Source organism: Gymnoscopelus microlampas, assembly GCF_963454915.1.
Source record: "Gymnoscopelus microlampas genome assembly, chromosome: 1".
NCBI classification, from domain to species: Eukaryota; Metazoa; Chordata; class Actinopteri; order Myctophiformes; family Myctophidae; genus Gymnoscopelus; species Gymnoscopelus microlampas.
Genome location: NC_139962.1, coordinates 1,485,001 through 1,497,500, shown reverse-complemented (window position 1 = coordinate 1,497,500; position 12,500 = coordinate 1,485,001). Strand labels below are relative to the sequence as shown.

The following is a 12,500-nucleotide window of genomic DNA, read 5'->3' as shown; positions in this document are numbered from 1 at the left end:
TAAGTATTCAGTCAACCAATCAATCAATCAATCAACCAATCAATCAATCAATCAATCAATCAATCAACCAATCAAAAGAAAAGTAAAACATGGCACTTCATGTCAAAACGGTCGTGTCATGTTATGCCAGCAGAGGGAGCTGTGCTTCAGGAAGACGTCACCGTTCACACAGGACTGCTGCTCTTTAAGCCTTTTAATGATGCTTGTTGACTGACGCCAAAGACTTAACAGAGTTAATATGATACGCATATCTATGTTATGATGTTTAAACGTTGTGTTTTCACCTCATATCTATGTTATTAAATCAGTTATGATTAGGGATGTCCGATATTATCGGCCTCCCGATATTATCGGCCGATATTAGCATAAAAATTGATATCGGGAAAATATCGGTATCGGTTTTTGAAAAAAAAAAAAATTTTTTTTTTTTTTTTTTTTTTTTTTGCTTTATAAATAAGTTACAGGAGTTCTTACTGTATATGGTGTGTGTGATATGAAATTTGAGCTTACCCTAATCACAATAATCCCCGCATATATCGGTATCGGTTGATATCGGTATCGGTAATTAAGAGTTGGACAATATCGGTATATCGGTTATCGGTAAAAAAGCCAATATCGGACAACCCTAGTTATGATGTTTAAACCTTGTGTTTTCACCTCATATCTATGTTATTAAATCAGTTATGATGTTTAAACCTTGTGTTTTCACCTCAAAGACGGTCTTGGCAGCGTAGCCCTGCACATCGTCACGGTTAATGACGATCTGGATGACTCTGTACCACACCTAGAATAATGATCATAATAATGATGAGAATAATAATAATAATAATAAGGGTAATAATAATAATAATAATAATAATATAATTAATAAGGGTAATAATAATAATAATAATAATAATAATAATAATAATAATAATAATAATAATAATAATAATAATAATAATAATAATAATAATGATAATAATAATAACACACCTCCTCGCTCACGTAGTCCCCAGCGATACGGATCAGGTTGAGGATGGTGTCAACGTACCAGGTGTAATCCACTGCATACTTCTCTGCTAGGATGGCTACCTTCAGCACCTGTAGGTAGAAGATACGTTTATTCTGCTAGGATAAACTAGTAGAGAAGAGATCCAGTAGAACTAAGACTAGTGGAGAAGAGATCCAGTAGAACTAAGACTAGAGGAGAAGAGATCCAGTAGAACTAAGACTAGCGGAGAAGAGATCCAGTAGAACTAAGACTAGAGGAGAAGAGATCCAGTAGAACTAAGACTAGAGGAGAAGAGATCCAGTAGAACTAAGACTAGAGGAGAAGAGATCCAGTAGAACTAAGACTAGTGGAGAAGAGATCCAGTAGAACTAAGACTAGCGGAGAAGAGATCCAGTAGAACTAAGACTAGAGGAGAAGAGATCCAGTAGAACTAAGACTAGAGGAGAAGAGATCCAGTAGAACTAAGACTAGAGGAGAAGAGATCCAGTAGAACTAAGACTAGTGGAGAAGAGATCCAGTAGAACTAAGACTAGTGGAGAAGAGATCCAGTAGAACTAAGACTAGCGGAGAAGAGATCGAGTAGAACTAAGACTAGTGGAGAAGAGATCCAGTAGAACTAAGACTAGCGGAGAAGAGATCCAGTAGAACTAAGACTAGTGGAGAAGAGATCCAGTAGAACTAAGACTAGAGGAGAAGAGATCCAGTAGAACTAAGACTAGTGGAGAAGAGATCCAGTAGAACTAAGACTAGCGGAGAAGAGATCCAGTAGAACTAAGACTAGAGGAGAAGAGATCCAGTAGAACTAAGACTAGAGGAGAAGAGATCCAGTAGAACTAAGACTAGAGGAGAAGAGATCCAGTAGAACTAAGACTAGAGGAGAAGAGATCCAGTAGAACTAAGACTAGCGGAGAAGAGATCCAGTAGAACTAAGACTAGAGGAGAAGAGATCCAGTAGAACTAAGACTAGTGGAGAAGAGATCCAGTAGAACTAAGACTAGTGGAGAAGAGATCCAGTAGAACTAAGACTAGAGGAGAAGAGATCCAGTGGAACTAAGACTAGAGGAGAAGAGATCCAGTAGAACTAAGACTAGTGGAGAAGAGATCCAGTAGAACTAAGACTAGTGGAGAAGAGATCCAGTAGAACTAAGACTAGTGGAGAAGAGATCCAGGACTAGTGGAGAAGAGATCCAGTAGTTGTCACAGGTTGTCACAGGTGTCACGGTCCGAAAATAGCAGATCTACAAGCTCACAACGCATAGCAGACACGTTGTGAGCTTGTAGATCAGCTATTTTTGGCACACAGCTTAGTATAAATCATCCATTTCGACGCCATCAAGGCACCGCCAAACATACATTTTAGTCGACTAAAATCTTATACTAATGAATCAACTAAAACTAGATTAAAACAAATACATTTCAGATGATTAATATATGAATAAAACTCAATTTAATTTCATTTGAAACATTTAAAACAGCATAAAAATCTATTTATTTATAAAAATAATTTATTTTATTTTTTTGTTTTATTTCGCGATTGTTTCACCTTTTCCAATTTGTTTTCACCTTTTTCAAGAAATATTTTATTCCCCAAAGTTAAATACATCATTGTTTGATATGTGTGTGTATAGACTTTACAAAAATACACGTATTTTTTTAATTTACAAAAAAAGAAATATTAAAATAAAACTTTTTTTTTTTTTGCTTCCCCCCCCCTTCCCGTGCCACTGATTTTGTCAGTGAAAAAAGATAGACGACCAACATGTTTCGTCATAGTTTTAGTCGACAAAGTTAACACTGTATGACCAAAGGAAAGGGTATCAGATGATACTGACAATAAAGTAGAATTTCAAGTTTTCAAAATGTATGAGAAATCATTTGAAAATTGGACGAAATGTACATAGGGCTGAAGTGGCTAATGTATGTTTTGTAATAATAATAATCCTACTTTACAAAGTAACTAGTAACTAAAAGTTTTCAAATAATTACACTGGAGTAAAAAGAACAATATTTGCCTCTGAGATGTAGTGGAGTAAAAGTATTGAAAGTCAGAAACACTGACAGTTAAGTAAAAAACGCCTCAGAATTGTAATTAAGTACAGTACTTGAGTAAATGTACTTGGTTACTTTCCACCACTGCGCGTGCGTGCGTGCGTGCGTGTGTGTGTGTGTGTGTGCGTGCGTGTCTGTGCGTGTGTGTGTGTGTGTGTGTGACGTACTATCTCCTCTCTGATAGAGTAGTCTGCTGTCTCCAGGTAACTCAACATCTCTGCCACGATCTGCTTGGAGTTGGAGCGATCACACATGGCATAGAGGAGATCCACTGCTCTCTGACGCACACTCACATCTCTCTCTGTCTGTATGTACACAATAACAACAACACACTGTGATCACACTCTGACTGTAAGTACACAATAACAACAACACACTGTGATCACACTCTGACTGTATGTACACAATAACAACACACTGCGATCACACTCTGACTGTAAGTACACAATAACAACAACACTCTGACTGTAAGTACACAATAACAACAACACACTGGCCCTCATTTACCCAAAAAACGGGCGTACGGCGAGATCACCTTAAGTGTCTGCATTTATCATTCTATGGTGACTTTGTCTTCAGCGTGCGGCCCGCAGGCAGGGCGCAGGCAAAAGTAGTTGCAAACTTGGGGTTAATGCACGTCCTGTCGCGCGGTTTCTCCCCCGCGCGCGTCCCGTCGTGGCGTGTGAGCTTGTAGATCGGCTGTTTTCCAATAGGCGAGGTATGTGTGAAGGCGCTTCGTTTGGCCTTCTTTTCATAGACCTCGTTGCTTGTAGGGTTCGTTTCGTTTGGCCTTGTTTTCATAGACCTTGCTGCTTGTTTGTCTCACGAAACCTGGCAACGACGCATGCGCAGTTTGATCAAGAGTCCCCCCAAGACAGAAGACAGCAGCTACCTACCACCGTGAGGTTACTAGAATTATAGTAGGATGACGGCCGTGAGATACAGACCAAATGTACGCTAGGATTGGCTGTAGAGGATCGCTTGATAAATCTCACTTGGACCTGGGCGTAAAATATAAGCTGGTTTGTTCACTCCATTGCTAAATGAGGGCCCAGTGTGATCACACATGCCATAGAGCAGGGGGGATGTATTTACACACTCACTCCAGAGGAACACATTGCATGAACTGTCAGACAGAAACCTCTTATCTCTGTATTTTAACTTTTTTCGTAAAGGAATGCCGTACTTAGCCATTCTATGTCACACAAAAGTAGCAAAAAATAACAGATCTACAAGCTCAAAACGCGCCGCAGTGCGACGCGTTTTGAGCTTGTAGATCTGCTATTTTTGCATATTTTGAATTGGAATCCTATTTTTTGAATCCTGAAAAGTAAGATGTTTAATTAATTTCAAATGCATCTATTATACTTATGTTAACTTTATATGAACTTAAATACAAACACGTTGGACATAAAAAAGGCAATAGAATTAGTAATTAAAGCGGGTCATGTTTGCATGTTATGAATCATAACAGCTGAAGTCAATAATATATCAGTATTCTGATATTAACCTGCGGGCCTCATTAACTCATTGAGTGCCATTAACGCGTTTCACGCGTTTTTGCCGCTATGGCGCAACGTGCCAATGACGTGTTTGACGTGTTTTTGAAAACACAAGGAGGAGGAGGCGCGAGGCGGGGTTTTTTTGTCCCCCCCCCCACATAGCAACCAGGAAGCTACGGTAGGGGAACGCTGAACACGCGTTCACGCGCACACGTGATAATAGTTATTGTCCATGACGGAGGCGCGCCGACTCATCAGAGCTTGAGGCAGAGGAGGCGCGCCCTCCTGGCGCGAATATGGGAGACTGTAATTGGTAGCTGGTTGTAGGTCTAACCAATTGCATCGAGGGCCATTGTTTTGATCCCGCCCTTTGGGAAAAAAATCACACCCTGTGTGAAGGAAGCGGTGCCTTTGGAGCGGGGCTTAACTCATTTCAGTTCGTCTCTATTGGTGGTCTGAGTCCACTTACCAAATTTGTACTTGGTAGCATGCTGCAAACTGGAATAATGGCTGTTTAAAGCCCAGCCAATGGGCAGACAGAGGGGGCGGGACTTAAGTAATTTCAGTTAGTCCCTATTGGTGGTCTAAATCCACATACCAAATTTGGACGTGGTGGCATGCTGCAAACTGGAGTTATAGCTGTTTAAAGGCCAGCCAATAGGAAGACAGAGGGGGGACCCCTGGGGGACCCTGGACCCCTCTTTGATAACCAGTGGCACGTGTGGCCAATGAGAGGAGAGATGGCATAGGCAATCTCCAAGTCCGTGTGTGTGTGTGTGTGTGTGTGTGTGTGTGTGTGTGTGTGTGTGTGTGTGTGTGTGCGTGTGTTTGTATGTGTTGCTTCTTTGCCGTGCTCATCCCGTGCTCATACGGACAGACGGACGGACACGGAGACGCGGTCAAATGTAGAGCGTTTGGCACCGCTAAAAAATGTCCTCATGGAAGCACCAGACTCATATCCACACAGTGATATAGTCTAGCTACGCCAGGCTAATATAATATGACAAGCATATACATTCAGGGTTTCCACACATTGAATTTTAAAACTTAGTGTTTGAGCCCCAGTGGGGGGGGGGGGGGGGGGGGGGGGGGGCTGCGGTCTCACCTTCAGGGCGTTGATGACCGTGTCGATGTGCGTCTTGACGGCCTCGTGGGAGAACTCTGAGCTGGCCAGAGTACACATGCTCTCTAGAGCCAGATACCTCAGGTTGGTCTCTCTGTGCTGGAGGAACTGACCCAACTGATTACAGGCTCTGACCAGTAGAGTGGGCTCACTGAGAGAGAGACATAGACAGAGACAGAGAGAGAGAGAGAGACACACACAGAGAGAGAGAGAGACAGAGACAGAGAGAGAGAGAGAGAGAGAGAGAGAGAGAGAGAGGGAGAGAGACAGGGAGAGGGAGAGGGGCAAAGAGAGAGAGAGGGAGAGGGAGAGAGGGAGAGAGAGAGAGAGAGAGAGAGAGAGAGAGAGAGGGAGAGAGAGGGAGAGAGACAGGGAGAGGGAGAGGGGCAAAGAGAGAGAGAGGGAGAGGGAGAGAGGAGAGAGAGAGAGAGAGAGAGAGAGAGAGAGAGAGAGAGAGAGAGAGAGAGAGAGAGAGAGAGACAGAGACAGAGACAGAGAGAGAGAGAGAGAGAGAGAGAGAGAGAGAGAGAGAGAGAGAAGAGACAGAGAGACATAGAGAGAGACACAGAGACAGAGACAGAGAGAGAGAGAGAGAGAGAGAGAGAGAGAGAGAGAGAGAGAGAGAGAGAGAGAGTCAATGGTCATCATTGATAAAGATCTTCGTACATTTCTATATAAATCCATATATTTCAGTGTCATTTTGCTACTAAGTAAAGACCAGTAAAGGGTGTAAAGTCTTCATGTGAGCATCACAGGTCAGGTGTGTCAGAAGATGCATTCTGAATGCTTCACACTCCACTCACACACGCTGATCGGTGTCACTATGTGTGTGTGTGTGTGTGTGTGTGTGTGTGTGTGTGTGTGTGTGTGTGTGTGTGTGTGTGTGTGTGTGTGTGTGTGTGTGTGTGTCAGCTTGTAGATCTGCTCTTTATGACGAGCGACAGAAAAGAGGCTTTTATATGAAGATAGGCCAAACCGTCACTTCACCACCAGAGGGGGAGTGGTCTCCTGTGTGGGAGCCGTCTAGACCATTGGTTCTCAAAGTGGGGTCCGGGGACCCCCAGGGGTACTTGAGGGGGTTCCAGGGGGTCCCCAGCTAAATGATGGACAGGAACCAAATGGACCCTTATTGGTCTGTAACTCTGAGAGTGTACAAATGGAACCAAATGGACCCTAACGGGTCCATTTGGTTCCATTTGTACACTCTCAGAGTTAAATTAACATTGATTTTACAATATAAATTGGGGTCCCAGAGACATACATGCTATTAAATGGGGGTCCGTAGCCCTAATGCATGTTAAATTGGGGGTCCTTGAAATTAAAATGGTTGAGAATCACTGCTAAAGAGCCGTAAAAATCTTCTATTATGGGGGGTCCCTGGCTTATCTTTTCAAATGGGGGTCCGCGGGCTAATAAGTGTCTATTTGGGGGTCCTTGGCACGAAAAAGTTTGAGAACCACTGCCATAGAGCTAAAGAATGGTTCAGGAGCTGTGTTCACGTTCACTCTCCTATTGTAACGAATACACTCTTACTACTACTAATAATAATAATAACAAGATATGACCAAAGTCATAATAAAGCCGCATGCCCAATCTTTTCATAGACCTGATTACTTGTTTTTTGGATTGCTTGTTTCTCTCGCCAAACCTGGCAACATTTAGCGTCGCAGATTAACGCTCTAACGTTTTTTATATAAGTGGTGGCAACATTTTGTGACACCACACGGGTCTTCCCAACAATAGCTAAGATTGAAGTCAGTGTGAACATGGCCAAATAATAACTTAATAGCCAAACTAGGTCTAATGAAGCACGCTAGCATTTAGGCTAACCCTCCGGCCTGAGGCTATCTCCCTTTCTCTCTCTCTGCTGCAAAGAAGGAGAGGCGGGTGCTGCAAAGCGCCGTCTCCGGGTGCTGCAAAGCGCCGTCTCCCCAGTGGCTTAAAGGGGGGGAAGTGTGAAGGACAGGCAGGACAGCCAATGACAAATAGGTGTCAAAGGAGGAGAGGCGGGTGCTGCAAAGGACCGTCTCCCCATTGGCGGGAAGTGTGAAGGACAGCCAGGACAGCCAGTGTCACTCAGGTGTCGGACTAGGACTAGTGCTGTCTGTAGAGCCGCCAGCTTTCAGCATGCGGCTAATAAAGTATGATCCAGAGGCTGTGTTCACTCTCTCATTGTAAGGAATAGAGTCCAGGCTGCTTCTGCTCTCCTAAAGAGGCAGACCTCACACACAGATAGAAGAAGTAAAGCCAGCTGGGCTTTTCTTTCTTTTCTTTTCTTTTTGTCTTGGGTGACAGCTCACCTGTCATGGTGGACGATGTATTTAACATAAAGATAGTTTAAAGGTAGGGTAAGTGATATTTTTTTGGTTAAAACCAAAAGTATTTTGTTAAAATGTTAAAGCACTATATTGTGATAGTAATCATTGCTATAGAGTGTTTGTTCAGTAACAGGAGTCTCCCCGTCTCTCCAGCTCTTTAATAAACAGAATTTTTTTTTTCCGGTAGGTGTCAAACTCTCAGCCAATCAGGAGAAAGTACCAATTTTTAAGCTTCATTTTTATAGTGTTCCAGTTCGAATTTTGCCTGCTCATTTCTTAGTGTCATCACTTCCAATTTCACTTGTTTAATCTGTATCCTGATTGAGTTCTCTGTCCTGATTGGATACAATTGGAAATGAAACTGAAACTGAAACGAAAATGCATTTTCTGTTTAATAAAGAGCTGGAGAGACATGGAGACTCCTTTTACTGAACAAACACTCTATAGCAATGAGTACTATCACAATATAGAGCTATTTAACACTGTTACTGAACAAACACTCTATAGTAATGAGTACTATCACAATATAGAGCTATTTAACACTGTTACTGAACAAACACTCTATAGCAATGAGTACTATCACAATATAGAGCTATTTAACACTGTTACTGAACAAACACTCTATAGTAATGAGTACTATCACAATATAGATATATTTAACACTTATTTTAACCAAAGAAAATCACTTACCCTACCTTTAAGTAAATGTACTATCAACCTGTCACTGAGGATGATAGCCTCAAACAGTGTTCTCTGTCATGGTGAATGATGAGGGTGATAGCCTCAAACAGTGTTCTCTGTCATGGTGAATGATGAGGGTGATAGCCTCAAACAGTGTTCTCTGTCATGGTGAATGATGAGGGTGATAGCCTCAAACAGTGTTCTCTGTCATGGTGAATGATGAGGGTGATAGCCTCAAACAGTGTTCTCTGTCATAGTGGATGATGAGGGTGATAGCCTCAAACAGTGTTCTCTGTCATAGTGGATGATGAGGGTGATAGCCTCAAACAGTGTTCTCTGTCATAGTGGATGAGGAGGGTGATAGCCTCAAACAGTGTTCTCTGTCATAGTGGATGAGGAGGGTGATAGCCTCAAACAGTGTTCTCTGTCATAGTGGATGAGGAGGGTGATAGCCTCAAACAGTGTTCTAACCTGTCATGGTGGATGATGAGGGCGATAGCCTCAAACAGCACGGCGTTCTTGGCGTTGGAGTGCTGGACCTTCTTGGACTTGGGGGGCTCCTGGGCTTTGTTCAGGATGGTCTCCAGGCACTCCGTCAGACGGCCGCGCAGCGCTGCGTCCTCTAGGGGGCGGCGCCGAGCGGGAGGAAGAGGAAGTAGAACATTTACACTCATTCAGCAGAAAACAGACGCTCTGCAGGCTCTCAGTGAGACATGCTGTGAGCCTTTAACCCATTGAGACCTGAAGCCGATTCTACATGTCTCCTAAATCTCAACTTTTCTGAAAAACGTATGTTTCTATATCAGTGGTGCTCAATCTTTTTCATGTCAAGGACCCCCAAAATTATATGTATTTGGCCGTGGACCCCCATCAAAATATGTTGTTCCAGGGACCCCCCAGAAGCAAAGATTTGAGTTAAAAATGTTCGCTTTAAAAGAATATATATTCAAATATTTGCACACGTTTTCATGATTTTTCAAAAATAGTAGATATACAAGCTCATAGCGCGGCACTCGGTGCCGCGCTATGAGCTTGTATATCTGCTATTTTTGAATAGCCCAAAGTGTAAAATAATGCTTTTTAGCTTAAATCTAAAAATGACACAGTTCCAGGTCTTAATGGGTTAAATCGGCTATTTTTGCTACTTTTGTTGTGACATAGTGGAATGACAAACGGGGGCATTCATTTACAAAACAGTTAGACCCTCCAGAAAAACGCGGGTAAAAATCCTTGATTATGCGATGAAATATGCGTCTTTTTTTGCAATTTTATGCGGTGAAATTGCGGGAAGTTGCGAAATATGCGATGCGAAGCGTGTATTATGCGATGCGATGCGGCAAATTGCATTATGGGAAAATAATGTTAGGAGGATCTTATCTAAAACATATAGATATCGTGGAGGTTCACATAGGAATGAATGAACTTCCATAGAATCACATCCTCAATCAGACCCTCCAGAAAAACACGGGTAAAAATCCTTGATTATGCTTTGCTTTTGGCAATTTTATGCAGTGAAATTGCGGGAAGTTGCAAAATCTGAGGAAAGTTGTGAAATATGCGGCAATATGCCATATTCGAAAAGTTGCGAAAAATGCGAAATATGTGAAAAGTTGCTAAATATGCGGAAATATGCGATGCGAAGCACATATTATGTGATACACATATTATGTGATGCACATATTATGCGATGCGATGGGGCCTTTTTGAAAAAAACGCTATACCCCCGCATAATTATGCGCCATTTTAATGATTATGCGGTCAATTCTGCGATCACATAATCACATTTTTCTGGAGGGTCTAAACAATAGGCGATATAACAAGTTTGAAAAAGGAAGACTAAGAGTTTTCTGCCCGACAACAACAATATATATATATTTTTCTACGAACACTCGAGGCAAATCGCAGTATGGGAAAATAATGGTAGGAGGATCTTGGCTAAAACATATAGATATCGTGGAGGTTCTCATAAGAATGAATGAACTTCCATAGAATCACATCCATGTGGGCTGCTCTCCACTGGTTTCCTGTGAGCTTCACAATGCATTTTAAAATGTTCTTCTCTTAGGACTGTCTGCCTTTAATTGGCACCTCTACTGTTGTAACTTGTTTTGTTTTTTATTTGCTTTGTCATTTGCTGTTTTTAACATGTTCTGTAAAAGCACTTTGTAACTTTGTTGTAATCAAAGGTACAGCCGACCACCAGAATGAACTCCTCCCTATGGTTTTCATTTACTAACTATGACATCAGGGGTGTTAGCTGTAGAGATAGAGAACACACATTCAGCGCACGCACGTGCACACACGCACACACACACACACACACACACACACACACACACACACACACACCAGGGTTTCCGCTAGGCATTTTTTGGGATTATATTTTTTATAGGATTATATTTTACCGGCCAAAGAATACATTTATCGTCCATATTATATTATAATTAACGTCACATGTGTGTTTGCACTGCATACATGCTGATCATTACACCGTTACGTTACGTTAGAGCTGTGCTTCTTTACACTTTATCACAGATGCAATCTGTTCCTGTTGTTATAGATAACTAAATGATATGATCTACTATATCAGGCAGAGATGTCGCTTGCCAAAAATGAAATGAATAAAGTGGGCACATGAGTGAACTGCTGCACAACGAATACCAAAACGCCCGCTCGCCCCAAAACACAGTCGCCCCGGGGAAAGTCCAGCGGTATTCGCCTGGGTGGTATTCCTAAACATATCAGTAAAACTATGTCTAAACCTAACCTTATTCCTAATCTTAACCTCAGTAAAACTATGTCTAAACCTAAACCTATTTCTACCCTTATCCTCAGTAAAACAAATACAAGAATACAAGAACCGCTGGTCCGCCTGAAAAAGTGGGGGCGAGGGTGTATTGGGGCGAGTCCACCGGTTACCCTGTGCCACAGCCTTTCCCTGCGCGACACCGTCGCACAGTATAAACACATTAATATATATTTTGTGCTTTACATCGATTCTCATTCAACCTTGATATGCAAAAGTAGGTTTTGTTTTGTTAACGTTATTTATATATGTCATGATATATGTGGCCGAGGTTGATTACTTTTCTGCTAAACATCAGTGTGAGCAGCTTTCACCAACTTTCACCACTGTATCCATTGCAGACAGACAGTCACTGTGCTTGCATAATATCCACGACCCACACGCGTTCGGGTCCTTTTATCGACAATTGGGTCTGGCTTGGTTCAGATTCTATCACCTCGGAAAAATCCCGGTTCTGTTTATCAACAAACACCCGAGCGAGCCAGAGCCACCCTACTCAGCGCCGATCAGGAGGAGACACAGCTGTGTCTCTCAGCTGTGTTGTGGCGTATCAGAAATAGCAGACATACAAGCTCACAACGCGGCGCATTGAAACGTGCTGTGAGCTTGTAGCTCTGATATTTTCAACGCGCGACACCATCGTACCACGAATAGGCTAATCTATAACTGCAGCGCACAGCAGAGCAGGCTGTTTAAACCACACAGTCAGATCATGATAAAAACTTTAAATGATTAATTATGATTTTAATGGTTGTAGCCAACTACTTTATGCAAATAATAATATTACACACACACACACACGCGCGCGCGCGCACGCACACACAGACGCGCGCACACACACACACACACACACACACACACACACACACACACACACACACACACACACACACACACACACACACACACACACACACAGTACCAGGTGGAGGGTAGCATTGCAGCAGGCGTAGCAGTTTGACGGACAGCCAGGGCGCAGCCACAAAGTAGTAGGTGTAGTCCTGGAGGTCAACGGAGGCAGAGGTCA

The 12,500-nt window shown here is 42.5% G+C and overlaps 1 protein-coding gene across 1 annotated transcript in view; it reads right to left on the bottom strand.

Moving 5' to 3' along the window:
- The window catches only part of LOC311053789 (AP-2 complex subunit alpha-2), a 50,661-nt gene that overhangs the window by 23,377 nt on the left and 14,784 nt on the right, over positions 1 to 12,500 (bottom strand). The window contains exons 7-12 of the mRNA XM_084069474.1: positions 12,396 to 12,500; positions 9,139 to 9,289; positions 5,651 to 5,819; positions 3,211 to 3,348; positions 976 to 1,083; positions 710 to 784 (exon numbers count right to left, since the gene is read on the bottom strand). The exon at positions 12,396 to 12,500 is cut by the window's right edge and continues 4 nt beyond it. Coding sequence (XP_083925600.1) covers positions 710 to 784; positions 976 to 1,083; positions 3,211 to 3,348; positions 5,651 to 5,819; positions 9,139 to 9,289; positions 12,396 to 12,500 — 746 coding nt within the window. The remainder of the gene's footprint in view (positions 1 to 709; positions 785 to 975; positions 1,084 to 3,210; positions 3,349 to 5,650; positions 5,820 to 9,138; positions 9,290 to 12,395) is intronic.